This window comes from Ixodes scapularis, unplaced genomic scaffold (genome assembly GCF_016920785.2).
Source record: "Ixodes scapularis isolate PalLabHiFi unplaced genomic scaffold, ASM1692078v2 PGA_scaffold0__279_contigs__length_252992795, whole genome shotgun sequence".
In the NCBI taxonomy this organism is placed as follows: domain Eukaryota; kingdom Metazoa; phylum Arthropoda; class Arachnida; order Ixodida; family Ixodidae; genus Ixodes; species Ixodes scapularis.
In genome coordinates, this window is record NW_024609835.1 from 15,729,072 (window position 1) to 15,746,228 (window position 17,157).

Below are 17,157 nucleotides of genomic sequence, written 5' to 3' on the forward strand. Positions count from 1 at the left end.
ACTTCTAACTTTTAAACTTTTTTCTCCTGCATAGAACTTCCTGTTTTGTTTTTTCGCCTTTAAAATGTTTCTGTTAACGTTTCCTGTCTGCTGATCTGCCGATAGGGGGCAGGGGCTTTGTCAAGCTGCATATTTGCAGCTTTTTTCCCTGTCTCCGTCACCCATATGTACAAATAGGAGTAAATAAATGAATTGAAAATTGAATTGAACTCCTGGGAGTTCGTAGCATCTCGTGTCCTGTGTTACGTAGATTAATTATGATTTCGGTAAATAAATATTTCTGACTTTGTGATTTGCCGGCTTTCCTCTGTAGATCATATCGTTTGACTTTCTGAGGTCTCTGCGGGTAGAGATTGCTTGAAAACCTTTCATATACCATTTTACAGCACCCTTCAGAGCGGCCGGTGTTATTTGCTCATCTGTAATCAAATTTGTTTTAGCTATTGAAGTTTCAAGTTCTGCATCACTGCGTGAACATAACACCCTGTATCTATAGCAAGATAAATGTTGTTTTTTTTGTAACGTTTATTGGCGTGAAGAGGGAACATTTGCACTCTTCCAATGAATCCTCGCTGTGTCCTTCACTCCAATCCTTGCTCCGCTCTTACCTTTTTATGTGGAAAATGACTCGCTAATTTCAAGTCTGAACGGGCTGCCTAATTTGTTCGAGATCTTGAGAAGAGTAGATCGTCGAAAAGCACCGAACACGGATAATTTAGTAAGAAAACTGAACCTTAATTTTAGCAAAAATGTTGCCAGCGAACGGTCTCTTGGTAAATCCTCTGAGCACCAATTAGGTTAATACTTTTCGCGAGCCTTCAACCACAAAAGCCGTCGGGTCCAAAAAGAACACTGGTATGTTACACAAACCGAACGGTGGCTCAAGCATGATATCTCGTCGGAAAGCTAACCTTTTTATGGCATAGAATTGACAATAGCCGAAGTGGGGTTACAATCACCGCGATTATTTTCGGACAAGACCATGCACAGCGAACGTAACACTCCGAAGGCGGCAGAACTGCGCCGCAGTTTTCCCATCTAATTAGGCAAGACGGTGAGAAAATAGACCATAAAACACGTCGGTTGTTGCCCTGGACTTTCCAGTTAGCTTTCACATTCGGTGAAGTTGGCCATCACACTGATTGCGGTCTTTTTCTGGAAGAAACTCCGAAGATGGGTGTCCGTTTGGTACTATATAGCTGAATAGTTGCAATGTTTCTGACTCTCCGGGAATGCCAAGCAGAGCCATCAAGTGAAAAGGGTTTTCGAGCGGACGGTCTTCCGACCCAGTGCCGCCCGGCAAACATTTAAGCCGCTGAGACTACAGTCGTGCTAAAGCATGGTTTCTTGGCAGCCCGCACCATGTTTAGGTGTAACAGATGGAGGGTGCGAGCGTATACCTCTAAAAACGGATCTAAATTCAAAACCCGCCCCTTTAACTCTGTATTTCATTGCGCCTATATTTCATAGACCTCTTCCTTATTGCTCGACATTTGGAGAGTTCCTCCGTTAATTTCCACGTGATGTCGAGGAACGAACACTCTCAGAGGCTTCTGCATGTGTATCGTACCGCGATGCACACAAGGCACAAATGTATCCCTAATCGTCTAGACTCCGAACCATTAAAAACGGCTATTCGTATTACACTCCAGTGGCTGGCGTCGGTGGAAAAATAAGAGGACGTTCTTATGTAACTGCGAGTTTAATGACCACAGGAGTGCCATGGCGCGCCCGCCGTTACCACTGCCTAAAATGTTTAAAAAGAAACATTGATGACCGGTGTTTTAGATGCATCGTGGGTCAGTTTGCACTCAGGATGGTCTAACAGTGCCGAAGTAAGTAGAGATATTTTCAACCTGTGTACGTATGATACGAATCCCTCCGCTTGTTACAACCATTAATCGAAAATCCTGAGATGGCGCAACTCCGGTTCGCTTTTACAGGTTTCCGACACTCCTCATTTTGGGTCTGCTGACGCAGACGCATGCGACGACGGGAGCCACAGAAGAGCTGACCCCCAGTGTGTGCGAGCCCGCAGACCAGCCAATATCCTGTCGCTGCGACGAGGTGCGAGACCCCGGCATGGGGGGCGGCACGGAAGTGACGTGTTTCGTGGTCAGGACGCTGTCGGCCGACCACGCCGTCTTCAAGTCCTTGGAAAGGCTACCGTCAGTCGTGGCGGTCACCTTCACCGCGTTCGGGGAGAAGTACAAGTTGGACTTCGTGCCCAGTGTGTTCCTGCGTCGGAAACCGCTCCTCCCGCGCCTCAAATTCTCGCAGGCCGAGCTGGGCTCTTTGAAGAGTCACTCTTTCTACAACCTCTCCAAGCTCGCCGTCCTTTCTCTCGATTCCAACGGAATCACGCAGCTACAGAAGGATTCTATCGCCCACTTACCACGGCTGAGGAAACTTGAACTGGGAGACAACAAACTCGAGCGTTTAACGACGCGCTCCTTCAGCCACCTTCCCCTGCTGACCTACCTGTTCCTCGAGCGGAACCAGATCGAGGTCATTGAGGACCTCGCCTTCACGGGGCTCTCGAAGCTGAAAGAGCTCGACCTCAGTGACAACGCGATGACTAACCTGACCGAGCGCACGTTCGAGGGCCTTTCCCAAATGAAGCGTCTGGAGTTGTTTAGGAACAAGCTCCGGCGGTTAGACGCCCGGGTCTTCGGCGCCATGCCCCTCCTGTCCGAACTCGACCTCAAGTACAACGAGATCTCCGAGGTGGATCCCGTGGCCTTTGACGGACTCGCGCACCTGACGGTCCTGTACCTGTCCCACAACCGGCTGCGAGTCTTGCCTGCCAACATGTTCGTCGGAGCGCCCAATCTGGTGACCGTGGACCTTTCGCAGAACAGGCTGCTCACGCTTACCTGGAGGACGGTCAAGGACTTGATGAAGATCGGCGCAGAGTCCTTTGGCATGAGCCTCACTGGTGAGCCCCTTCTGAAGAAATGTGAAGATACGTTTTCTTTGGGCTAACTAGAGCTCAGGAGAGGCAGTTCACAAAACATAAAGCAGGAATCCGCGCTTAGGTTATTTGCACTGCTTTCTTTATCAAACAAACTGCATTTGTGAAATTCACATTCGTTTTCCACCTCAACTACAGATTTGTTTCCTCTCAACCCGTCAGTCTCGCAGTGTATAGAAAGTGAACCAAGAGCATTCTCTCCACTCTAGAACCATCAGCTTGGTCGGGCTTGCCGGAGGTTTAACACGACGAAGTCGTAAAACCTCAAAAATAGAAGAAGAAAAAATTAGAAAACGTTGCAGCCGACAGCCGCGTCGGACGATGAGGCGCGACAGGAAGGAACCTGTGGCGCCTGTAACCAGAAAATACTGTTTAGGAGAGAAGGGTCATCCGATAACCGGCCATCAGCTCCCGATTCACAGACCCTCTAAGTGTGTTCCGTTACTAGAACGCATCAAACAATTTCAATTTCCCAGTCGCTATAAAGATTTTAAATTCTAGCTCTACGAGATTACAATTCACCAACGTGATCGATGCTGGTCGGTGTGATAAGTCGCACACTGGACGCCACACTAAAAAGAAAACTCTATTTAAATTCACATTTGTATATATATATATACTGTAGTATTTGCTACCAGGTCGCTACAGGCCTCGTGACATGACAGTGCATTCCAAGGCCCAGGTTATCACAATAGAAAGAGCCCTAAATGGAACTGTTAGGAGTATCAGAGGCAACGCATAAGCTAAGGAAAGAGAAGTCTTACGTTTCTTATCAAAACGTCGGCTGCCACTCAGAGGCTTCTAGAAACACTGTGTACGCCATTTTAGTTTCCAGGCTACATTTAGCGATAATGCTCACGTCATGTGACCTACGCACCCATTCAGTTTCACCCCTAAATTTAGGGGTAAACATTGATATCACGTGATCTGACGTCATAAGACATATGCACCCAATTCAGTTTCCCTGCTAAATCTAGCAGGAAAATTCAAGTCATGTGACCGAGGTCACGGCCGGAACCCATACACCAAATCAGTATACCCGCTAGATTTGGCAGAGAAATTAATGTCACGCGACCAACGCGCGTCAGTTTCCCCGCTTAAACTAGCGGGAAAATTTACATCACGTGACCCAGCGTCACATGACATGTATAGACCAATTCCGTCTAGAAGGTATGGCGAGAAATTTGATGTCACATGACCAGTGCTGGCGGTAACGCGTTAGAGGTAACGGCGCTACCGATAACGAGTTCTTTTTCCTGTAACCTTGGAACGTACTCGCTCCCTTTTTAAACTGTAACGGGTAACGTACTTACGTTATTTATTTCGATCAACGTCTAATGTAGTTATGTTACCCGTTACATATTGATCCCAAGTCATGAAATAATTTCACCATAAAAAATAAGGTAATTACGTTAATTTCCTGGATGTACATTATACTTGTTGAAATATGGCGCTTATGCATATTTGTAATGTCAAAAGAGTAAAACGTGTTAATTCATGAATACAAAAAAGTGACGCTACAGTAACGTACGTTACTTTTCAACGGTAACGGTAACGCGTTCTTTTTACTTGCAAGGAGCGAGTAACGTATTTCGTTACTTTTTTTGATAAGGCCTACAACGCTGCACATGACCTGTGCACCGTCAGTTTCCTCGCTAAATTTAGCGAGGAACCTGATAAAGATAAAGGTTCTTTTTCACTCCTCGAAACGTCTGTCAAATGTACTTTAAACAAATTTACGCTATCGCTGCTTAAAAGCTGCATTTCACTCATTATCTTACTTTAGAGATAAAAGTCACTGCCATTTCTTTTTACTATCTTAGTTTTTCGTTTGAAGTTATACGTGTATGAATATATGATTCAAGTTCTAAAGCTAAGCGCACGAACTTGCCACGGAAAGCCGGGCCTCGCATCGCACGAGGCTCTGAATACAATGACTCAGCGGGTCATTGTATTCGTGAGCCTCTGTCTCGCTTCGAGCCGAGCAAACGGGCCTCCGGGGTTCGCTCAATGAGCCCGAACGATTTCAAGTGAGATTTGGCGGCGTTCTTTCGGGGCCTGATCGGTCCGACCTTGCGAGCCCCTCCCCGAAATCTCTCGGGTCTTTCAACCAAACTCGGAAGGCGTCGTCGGCGCCCTCCCACCGGCCTCCCTCGGGGAGAGCTCCCGTGACGGAGTAGTCGAACAACGGTACCCCACCTTCCTCCTCGCGGAGCGGAGTTTCTTTCGTATTCTGTGTAGCCCATAGAGTATAGCAGCTTGTTATTGCTACGCGCTACTGTCCTCATAAACAAAAGGTGACATTACTCCGAGTGCCATTGTCCAGCCCGGGGATTTGCAATTTCAATTTGCAGGGGCCTGTACCGCGGTAGTTGTTTAGAAACCCGTGAGATTAAGAAAAACCTCATTAGTTCTCTGTAATCGGGAGTACATCCACCTCATTATGACGTGGTAATTCGAGTCTCGTAAATATGAACTTTGATAGTGTAGAGAGCCAGTTATGCGGGAAAGACTGAGGGAGAGGAGATGATGCGAGCGCGCGGTGGCCCGGAAAGCTGAGCTCCGGTTGGAATGATTAGTGAGTGCATGTGAAGCTAGCTGCCCTTGTCTCTACTTCGAGTGCATTCAAAGACTGAGTAGAGACAAAGGCAGCTGGCTTTGTGTCTACCCCCTAACCGTTTAACCAGAGCTCGCGCTCTCGCGGCTTCGCGTGCTATAATAATTTCCACTCTCTCATTTTCCCTCCGTACATTGACATATTTCTCGGGAACAAACTGGGTAAATGCATGGAATTTTTTGTCTGATTATTAAGGACGACGCATATTATGAATGACGTTTTGGGAACAAAGGTAGTCGAGACCGGTTATAACGAAGTCGGCTATAACGAAATAGCGGATATAGCGAAGTGACTTCCTATTCCCGTTAACTTCGTTATAACTGCTCTCGACAACCTATATTAATGAAACATGACTCGAGGGGGGAACACTAAGTCAGTGTGTGCCAATCACAGGAACAGAGCGAAGCATGTTACAGTTTCCCACGGGAGCCTGGGTAGAGATCGTCACGTGCCTCGTTCCGACGCTCTAATTCGCTCGCTAGGGAAGTAGCTTTGGCCATTTGTCTTATACTAAAAGAAAGTATAGAACGCCGGTTCTGCGAGGCGCTTGTTGTGAATAAGCAACACGCAACGACTGAGAGGCCACTTTCGGCATCTCCCTGCAGACAGGCATTTTGCTCGATGATATCGCAGAAATCAGCATGCAACAGTGCAGAAGAGCACGTTTACAATCGCTAATTCAGAACTCTTTCGTGCGTAATGAGCGTGAGTCACACTATAACCACGTGTAAAGCAGTGCCTTCTATCATTCGATTATCAGGAATATTGACGCTTGAAACTGTGCCGTCACAACAATAATACGACTGCACCCACATACACTTTTTTTTTCAACTGCAGGTAACCAGGCTGAATTTCTTTAATACAAAACTTCCACCGAAGATGACTCTGGTTTCTCCTTAAAATGTGAAGCACGTGTTACGGTCGAAGAGCGTTGGCCGGCTGCCAAACACCTGCGCCGCGATCTTCGCCGGCCGCACGACGCAACTGCGATGAAAATTACACCGGAGGACACTTGAGACTGCTTACGTGTAGGAATGCGAAAGCATTATAGTCCCGCGCGGTCGCATTACAGTCCACCACAGGAAGCACGCAACGAGCACATGTAAAGTCTCAAGGGCATGCACCTTTTGCAGACGGCGCTCCGACTGTGATATCACGCACCCCCATTGCGCAGGCGAGGCGCTTCGCCCTCTTCGTGGCTTCTGTGACGGGGCATCTGCGTTGCTGTGTTTTTCCTTGTATTTTATTTGTGAGGCGTCTCCACTTTGACCCTGAGCAGCGCCGCCCCCGCCGGCTTTACGGCTTCCGTGGCTAAGCATTTGCGTTGCTGTGCTTTTCTTTCTGTTTCATTTCTGAGGCAGGTCCGCCTTATCTTGAGCGGCACGTGCTTACTGACGTATTTTCATGTCCATCTTTCGGGCAAAACGCCGATGCCACCTTTTCGTGTAATGAAACATATAAGGCTTTCGCCAAAAAAAAAAAAAAAAAAAAAAAAAAAAACAGAGGCAGAGTGGACTTGGAGATGCTTCGAGAAGACTTCGCCAGCCGCGAAAGCTTCGAAAACAAGAAGTAAACGGTCCAAAACGAGAACGTGGCGACCCCTGACACAGCATCGCGTGCCTGGAAGGCTAAAACTGGTGTATATGTTATCTGCGTTTCTGGTAAAACGCATTTCTGCATATATTATGACGGAATGATCAATAGGTTGAAATACAATGGCAGTATTTATTTCACAGATGGCCAGGGTCACAATCTCTCTAGAAATATCGGCTCTGTCACGTCACGAAAAAAACGGAATAATGAAGTGAAGACGTTCGTGCTAACCTTTGGGAGACATCACCAATCGCGAGGGACGTGTGCCTCGGCGACCGAGACAATAACTGGAGTGACTATAACCGACGTGCTAACCCCTGTAAGTGGCCTCAATCGTAGATACCCGCAGGCGAGAAACAAAAAGAAAAAGGGGCGCCGATTATGATCAGTGCTGATTGTTTATGTCACGACCGGAGTGGTCCGTCTTGTGTTTGGACGGGTCCGCCTCGCTCTTTCTTGCCGTCATGGGTTTCATCTCGCAGAAGGTCTTGTTTATCGAGACGCACGTACTCAGGAGCTCGTGCTCGTATGCCGCCTCGCGATGACCTCGGAGCACCAATCACAGTTCTCCCTTTTCAGGGCCTGTCGATTATCTATCTGTTTTATCTTTTTTTATTTGTGTGTGTGTTTGTGTGTGAGGGAAAAAGGGGGGACGGAGGGCTATTTTTATCTAATTTGATATCGTTTCGATTTTTTATCGTTTGTTGTATTGTCGGTGTATCTGTGTATTGCTAACTTATGCTATAGCGCAATGAGATAGATAGGTCTAAATAAAAAATATATAGAAATCTCTTTTTTTCTTTAGCTAACGCTCGGACCTATTTCTTATACAATAATAATAATAATAATAATAATAGTAATAACCCTATTCACCACATATAACAGTTGCTTCTGCGAAGATTTACAAATATTCTTGAAAATCGTGTGGTTGAGAAAAGAGAAATTATTTTCGGGAGCAAACTGCCAGTTTTAACGGATCCAAAGAATTGAAAGAAAAAAAACATACCAATAATCTAAATAATTACCTAAAGTGAAATAATTACCTTTTGAATCAGGGAAAATAAATATATGGTTCCTGTTAGAAACTTGTTGAGCGTCATCGAAAATCCCTATAACAGTCAGTTTTCGAAGTCACAAGGCCGGCGATGAAGAAACGCGGATGATGTTCCTATCACTTGAGTTTTCGCATGGCCGTACTCGCGCTTGCTGCACGAGTGATACATTTAGCGTCCCTTCCCGCATCTCCAGTCCTTCTTTCTAGTTGTTCTAAAATTGTACGATATAGAGCGTTTTCTACGACGCTTGAGATGTTTCTTACTGGAATCATCCGGTTTATTTTTTCAATTAAAAATAAATTATAGTGCCAATTACAATGTCCTTTGCAATCGTCCGCCATGGTTCGTAGTTTGCTCCCGAGGGGTTTCTGTTTTTTCAAACACCCTATCTTTCGGGACGTTTGAAAGTCCTCGCAAAAACACCCGGTATATACATATACATGTAGATACGGCGGGAGCTATGAAACAAAGTTGCACAGGCAGCTTGCCTGGTCCTCAGACCCCCCCCCCCCCCCCCCCCACAGATGCACAGCGGCGCAAAAAAACTAATTTTTATATAAATATTTCGTGAAAACGCAACAACAACGAAATAAAATATCAACAAACAATAAAGTGAGGAAAACGAAAGCTTTTGAATGGCCGATACCTTTCATATGGATAAAATAATAACACACAAGCGCTGTTGAAATTTATTCACTGTATTGTAATTTCGACCTCAAGGAAGCTAAGCAATAAACAGCAACAAATGTTTATTTTAAAAGATAACATTCACAAAGTTCACGTGAGCTAGAAGATATCTCCTAGCTCACAATAATTATAATGCACTTAAATGCAAAGGTGCAAGCGAGCTGGACAAGAATGATGAAAATAAGCCCTGGAGAAGGGGAACAAGAGGGACAAAGGATTTTTTCAAACGCTCACCAGTCACCTAGCTGTGTTTGGAGATTTATGTTTGTCCTTTGTCCCTCTTGTTCCCCTTCTCCAGGGTTTATTTTCATCATTCCAGCTCACGTTCGATTATGCAACTGTGAGGCTCACATTCTTGTTCTTTTGACCACTTATTATGCAATGCAAGGGAACAGTCCCAACCTTTCATTCATGCAAGTAAAAAATATATAATATATATACAAATATATATATGTATATAAATATATATATATATATATATATATATATCTTTTTACTATAATTTATTAGTCTTAAAGAGAATGTTGTCGTATGCTCACCTTGGACCATGATGAGACATAAAGGAACTTGTAAATCTCAATTCACTTTTTTTTTTTTTTTGTGAGCGTGGAAGAGAAGGTTTAACTTTCGCTCTTTTAACCGAACTTGACAGGTGTGAGTCTTATGGCCGGTTCTCACATGCAGTGAGGTGCTGATGTAGCGCTGCTCAGGTGTCGTCAGCTACTTATCGTCTGCCATGAGCAACAGTTCCGACGGTGCGATACAAAGCAGGCGAAAGCTCCCGTCAGCACGCCCTTAGCGCGAGGTCAGCGCTGGGCTTCGAGTACAGTGTACTAGAATACTTAGGTAGTGTTGGGCCCGGAGGGGCTCGCCTGAAGCGCGTGGTATTGATCGCGACATGTGTCGACACCGGCGCGTTATCTAGAAGGTGTGCGCATGCGCTGCTGCACGCGCGCAAATATGAATCTTTGGTGCCGCTTTGGCGGAGTGCACATAGGATTTCTGATAGAGCTATGACCTGCCAGCGGTCGTACCGCGGCATCAATTACGCTGCGGCACAATCGTTAGCAACATGATGCTTCAATGTATTGGACGGTACAAGCTACATTACCCTTCCTTTACATAAAAACAATTGCGACTTTAAAGAAGCGGATTGCAAGTCGTTTCAGCGTAGAATTAGCTGCGACTTTCGGTTTGTCGGATGGTGAGCATTTTAAATGAAATGCCCATTTCCTTGGTCGCAAAGGCCGAACATTAGATATTTGAAAGGGATGTCTAACTCGGAAGCAGTTTTTTTTATTTATTTTTTTCCTATGTTATTTTATAATGAAACGAAACGGCACATACTAAAGTCCGAGATTGTTTTAGTATGTTTTTAATACCCCAGGTTAACTTCTCTGTCTTCGTTTCTGCCCGTCTTCTTTTTCTTGACCCTAATCAGCTCGCTTCTCTTGTCACTCATTCTTCTGTTTATTCATGTGACGAACCACCCAAGCGACGGTCGCAAAGGGGTGAGGATCTTTTATTTCTTCATGACTGCCACGACCATCCGAGGACCACCCGACGTTCACTTGTAAGAAATGGCTCATAAGCCGTGACAATTATTATAACGCGTTTTAACATTGAACTTAAGTCCAAAAACTGAGACAACGTGGGCTAAACAAGTAATGCTTTATAAGATTGAAAGAAAACGAGCAACTATTTCACATCATTTTGAGCAGAAAACATGAGCACACGTAGATCAGGCAAGGAAAAAGTTGTAATAGTTTACAGCTCGGCATTGAAATAATGGTTACAATGTTCAGCGCATTCATGGTTACAATATGCAGCACATTATCCTCTTGAGGGTAAACCATCCGAAACCTACATGCTCATAACAATACATTTAACCGACAGCTGCTTTCTGACAACCAGGTAAAACTTGGGTTGTGTGTGTTTATACAGCCTAGAACTTGGTCTGCCTCACAGGGGCGACGAGTCTCCCAGCTGTAGATTAGAAATTTAGCCAGTGCGGTACAACCGCTAGCCTGGGGTATTTAACGTGCATGACGCAGTAGTGGTACACGACCGCACACTGGTACGATGCTGATCCAGATCGAAACGGGCAGGGGTGGGGCTCGAACGCAGGATGCCTGGGTTCTGCAGCGCGTGCTCTCGCTTCACGTGCTCCGAGCTGGTGTGCGCTAGACCACTCGGCCACCGATCCCCCCTGACAACCAGGTAAGTCTCGCCTGAGCTGTGTATTCGAAGGGAAAGACTTATGGTTCCAGAGGGGGCGTATCTGTTTCACGCAGACATACAGAGTGTTTTTGTTTTATTTTTTACAGAACTTTACATATTTTACAAAAAAAGGATGTGGCAGCAGTGGGGTCACGAGGGTCAGCGGCACCCGGGGCGGTAGCCCGCCGCGACCTCCACCCCCGGCTCTCGCGTATCCCGCCGCGACTGCCTCCCCCCCCCCCCCCCCCTCCCGCTCTCGTGGCCCGCCGCGGCACCCCCTCGAGTGCTGTACCCGAGGCGGTCCGCCCCCCCCCCCCCCCCCCGCCCCTTGTGACGCCACTGTGTGGCAGATATGTGGATGCCGTCTTTCGTTATATCTGTAGGGCTCGGTGGACAATAAATAGGTGAATAACCGTTGCAATGTTTAATAATTAACCAAAATCTGTTAGTTAACTTGTTTATTAACGGCTTAATTGGCCATGGTGCAATTGCAGTTTTAAAAGGAGTCATTATTAAAGGCAAACACGATTTCGACAATTCGCGAAAAGGCAACGAGGTTCGCGAAATTTATCGTAAAAGTTTGCCTTTTTTCGCTTGATTCAAAAACCGCGTTATGAAAATAATACGTAGAATAGTGACCTAGTCGTCTTGATGTGTGGCGCCGGCGAGTCCGCCGAAGACACGCTGTCGAGTTAGTGACGAGGGGACAGAAACGACTGTGTTTGTTTCTGTCTCCTCGTCACTTCTACGCATCAATATCAGCACAACCTCATTCGCGCTTTCAGCGTGCGGTTTTTTAATTAAGCGAAGAAAGGCCAAAGTTCAGCGATGAATATCTCAGGACAGAACGAGCGGGTTGGTAGAGATAACTAAGCTTGAGAAAAAAACGAGAAGGGACGGACAAACACAACAAAAACGAGCGCCTTGTGGCTTTCGCACAAAGCTCGTTGTTTGTTCGCGAACTTTCTAAATTTGGTTAGCCTTTAACAATGGCTCCCTTTAAAGCTGCAATTGCAACATGGCCCATTAAACCGTTCATTAACCCTTTGCCTACCGCAAAAATTAAAAAAAAAGATTTGAAAATACCGATGTTTTTTTATGTGCCCTACACTCTGTTTCATCTTGTGTTGTACCGCAGGAAATGCTACATGCGCGAGCTCCTTGCTCTAGGGCACATCTCGGCGGCACAAGCTCTCGTGCGGTAATAGTAGCTGCCAACGCTATGAGCTCGCGCTTCTAGCCTTCGCTGCGGTACAACATAAGGTGAAACGGAGTGTATAAAATCGTGGTACCAACACGTGCACCGCTCAAAGTAAAAAAAAAAAAGGCGGGCTGCGCGTGTTTTTTCGGATAACTCGACTACAGCGCCGCCACGAACTGTCAATACTCGCGCCCTCACGAGCTCCCGTTGCCGAGCCGCTCCGGTCCCAACACTACCCAAGTATTCTAGTACAGTGTACTTCTAGGGCTCCGCTGCATGTAAGAACAGCTAGACTTTTGTTGTTCGAGCCGCCATTTGCCAATGAGCACAATAGAGGTATTGCTATATTACCAAAGCATCAAGGGGAATGCAGGGATTGGTGTTCCACGCGCAGCGCGTGCTGGACTCAGCAGTAGTAACTTTTCCAAAGAAAATACCTAAAAGAAATGGCATCTTGTACGCGCGTTCCTCAACGATTTATTTTGGTTATTTATTTGGAATTTTTTATACAGGGAACGCGTGCGCGTGTGGCGCGTAGAACACCAATCCCTGCATTCTCCTTGATGCTTGGGTAATATAGCAAATGGCCATGCGCCATCAGAGTCGCGCAATGGGCGCATCGCAAGAGCTGATGTCCTTTGCTTCACAGCTTCGAAAAACAAGCAAACATGTGGTTTTTCCAGCACCCCTTCCACTGAACAGTCGGCCGCTGTTTTTCTTAATAATTTCAACTTGCGGAAAACGCTGATATCCCCGACAGCACCGAGTGCACCAATTGTGGTCGTAGGTCAGGTAGCGGAGTTCAATAATAATAATAAAAAAAGAATAAGCAAAGGCAGAAGCACTCCATGCCTGCAAATTAGTTGACCACACCGTTGACTGCACTAAAGTGGACTTCAATATCGCCTTTTTACGACGAAAGCTTGACCTACGCAACCTAAGCACCTCGGGCAACCAAATATTACAATTAACGTTGCCTTTTCTACAGTAAAAATACAACCAAGCATTGCAACACGCCGCTTTGCGGGAGTGATTGAATTGTGTTTAAGGCAATCTCTACCGTAGCTGACCATATATGACTTAATTTCTATTTTTTATGCATGAACATTTCACCAAGCGCGCAGGATATCCATCTCAAGGGCGCAAAGGCTTAGCCCGTTAATTTGTTGCAGAACCAAAAAAAAAAAGGGGGCATTGAATTTCACTGATCATTTAAATAACGCCCGAAATACAAATATCTTGGTGTAACTATATCAAGCTATCTTCGCTGCTCTTAGCGCATTCAAAACTGCCATGCCATTCATCACCATTTCCCAAATTACGTATGCGTCGTCAAAAACACAAGAAAAGCATCACGGGGAGTATCCCGGGGAATTTCAAGCGTAATAATCCCTGGTGCGATCAAAGTTGGAACCTGCTAACATAATTGGGAACCCGAGCACGAAATTGTAAAAAAAAAAAAGCCCAAACTTAATGAGGTCAAAAAAAAATTAGCTATTTGTAGAAAGCACAAGACCCTAAATTTTACGTCTCCATAATTGACGGCAAAGGAAATAAAATATTCCGAGCAGTGTAGAAAGATTGAAAGATTAAAATTTTTCTCCCTATTTTTATAATCAGCTGCTCATTGATTTTGTTTATATGTGATTATCTTCTAGAAAATACAGAAATCGATCAGTATTCTGTAGTGTCAATATCCGCTCGAACTAACATTTTCAAATAATCTTATTGTCCGCGCACATGCGCCTCAAGAAGACAGATCATTCGGCAAAATCCTTGTGAGATTATTATAATAAAAACACTTTCAATCGGTCAATCCCGCTCCATATCTAAAGGAATAAATGATTTCAAAGAAGCCCACGAAACTTTCAGAATGCTTTTATTTTGTGTTTTATACACGCCTCTTGCGATTCATACGTTACAATATAAATGGTTGACTGATGATTGCTTATGCTTGCAATGTAATTATATAGTTATTTTGTTCGTGCTGTTTTTACTGGGGCTGTCTATTTGAGTGGAAAATAGTTTAATGTTTTCCCGTTACTTACCGTTGCCTCATTTTAAACTTCACACCTGCTCGGGTGATATCACGCGCGTTTCGGCCCAAGTTTCGGGTACTCAAGGCATTCTAAGCGTTATTAATTCCGGTTGATTTTTTAGTAGGTCAAAAAAGGCAGCAAAAAAAGTTTCGTAAGTGCAGTCGCGGACGATACGAAAAAGTCCGGGCAAGTGCGGGGCTCAGAACATTTATCGAATAAAAGATGGGTGATTTATCATCGAGGCTATTGTGTACAAGAACGGAATTTATAACAGATTGTTCGATTTCTGTATAGTTACTCCTCACTTGGTTGGCAAATCATTCCTGAGTCAACACCGATAGTAGGTGCGCTTGGTGAAATAAAACAGAAACTGCTTATTGTCATTTCTCTTGCGAACGTATTATCTAACTTCTTAAAAGTGATCGCCCACTCCGCCGGATCAGTGGATTTAGCCGCGCTTAATTTCATGTTTGTTACGAAAGGCCACTACTTTCGGCAAAATGAGCATTGATTGAGCGACAACTGGTCAAGCGTGGAGTGACGACGAAACAGTCGCTGAAGCCACGTAATGGTTCGGATACCTTCTGATAGATAGGGCGGCACTCGTTGTGAGCCACATTCTCGCCGGGTCTTTTAATATTATTCGCAACTGTATACCGCTCGCAAGTTGCTGAAACAAATCAACGAGTAAAAAAATATGCTCTTAGATGTTGTTACTTTATTCCGTAGTTATTTTCTAAACATTCCGCAAATCAACAAAGAAACACACAACCTCGCCTTTATCTTTTGCACAAGTGACTCTTCGTGTTCTGTAAGTCATTCACACGATGAAGGGAAGCCAACTATGCGGAACACGTGCAAATATCAAGAGACAAGTGAGGAACACAGTTGGACAATATGTAGTTTTAGCGGTTTTTCCGATATCGTGAAGAGCAATACCCCATACACCCCCGAGGCCTTTGCCCGTGCAGCGTATTGTCATTGGGTACCGTTGTCGGATTTATCGAAATGATTTAATAATGATTTACCACACCGACCGGCATTACCCCAAGTTTTCCTGGACGCTAAAAGCACATTTTTGATTTTGCTACACAGTAAGCTCAAAATATAGAGAAAAAAATGATACATGTTGTATTTGGGAGAGACTGACTTTGGGCATAATTGATAGAGTGTTGTACTACGTTTTACCGAGCCATAGCCTAGCAAGATAAACCTTAAGTCGAACGGCATTGTGTTCCAACTAATAAAAATCGAGGGAAGCTGTCACTTATGGGGTTTTTTGGTTTCTGGAAGGTTGTTCCCCACTACGATGATCAGCGACACCTGTCACAGAAAACGTTCGATGGAGCAGACGTTGGCAAATGTTGTAAACAATGCACATAAAAAACCTAATTAGAAATAAAGAGTGCAACTGTCTCTCCTACTTTTTTTTTTTTAAGGGGGGGGGGGGGGAGGGTTGTATGTGGTTTATGAAAGCGCACTCGGTGCGTTTGTATAAGCCGAGAGTGTCGAGACCCGCTTCTTTGAAAATACCCGAAGGTGCATCTCGCTCTATTTTGCAGCGGAAACAGCTCCATACGGTTCGAGAACAATGGGCGTGTTCTCGTGCCGCCGAGTCGAAATTTTTTTTAGGCTGAATGCACACAGACAAAAGCGCGTGCAAGCGCGACTTTAAACAGCCATGGTTCCTGCATGTACGCCCCTATTGTGCATTTGTTAGTTTGCACGGGATGGGGTAAGCAGCTATGAGTTGTTCGCGCTGCTTTGGCCAGCTGGTCGCCGAACCTCGCTCCTTTCAAAGAAGCTACTGGAATGCAAGGTCTGTCTGAGTAAAAGCAAACGTTGTGCGACGTAGGGAGTGGCATGTGAAAACTATTTTGTTTCTGCGTCTATTAGATTTTGCGGCGAATGCAAGCTCTAAGGTTCTGTGAACCGAGGTGGTTACAGAGCTTTGCTAAATTCCGGAATGTTGGGCGGCGTGTTTCTTTCCCCAACGGAGGGTCAGCGCAGATCATTCTTTAAATTACTACTAAATTGGTCAGTTTCAAACGCGTTCAGCATTGTTTACTTCTCCTGGTTTTTACCGTCTGCGAACTATAGCTCTTCACCCAAAAGGAGTGAACTCAAGAAGCGAATTCCATTACGGTATTTTTCTTCTTTTTTTAGTGGTTCCTCGAAGTGCAGAATGCGTAAATTTCCGGCGTGCACTCCGAAGTTTTTGCATGAGTGCTCGCTACTATGCTCTTGGAACTCCAGTATGTGTTTATCAAGTTACAATCGCCGTCTGAACTGTTGTCTGCGAACTACAAGCGAAGGGCAGTCCAAGTTCCATCCACCCGTCAGATAACATTGGTATATTTTGCCGATGTATCGGGTTTTATCGCGTTTTATACTGCATACCACCGATGCTCATATATAAATGTCGAAAATACACGCGAAGATGGGTGCTGAGTGTGTTAATTTTTCGGCAAACTACTCTCCGAAAATGGCGATATTGGGAAGCGAGGGAAAGCAGAGAGGGTGTACGCATGCGCAGAGGCTCACTGGAGAAAGGTCAATGATTGGGATATATTTTGGGTCAAATTCACCAGTAATTATTGGCAAAAACAAAACGGCGTTCATACTTGTTATTGAAGCAGAAGCAGCATTGCCATTGGACCGGCACAGAGCGGACATCGTGTTGACTGAGTGACTAAATGAACACTTGGAAGGTCTTCCATGTGCACAGCGGGGCAGGATTCCTGTAGACAATTTGAGAGTGTGTGTTGCGC

At 45.1% G+C, this 17,157-nt stretch overlaps 1 protein-coding gene across 1 annotated transcript in view; it reads left to right on the forward strand.

The window, feature by feature from the left end:
* Positions 1-1,339: 1,339 nt before the first annotated feature.
* Positions 1,340-17,157, forward strand: part of LOC121836447 (connectin-like) — a 33,478-nt gene continuing 17,660 nt past the window's right edge. Inside the window, exons 1-2 of the mRNA XM_042291346.1 lie at positions 1,340-1,386; positions 1,944-2,938. Of these exons, the coding sequence (XP_042147280.1) occupies positions 1,340-1,386; positions 1,944-2,938 (1,042 nt within the window). The remainder of the gene's footprint in view (positions 1,387-1,943; positions 2,939-17,157) is intronic.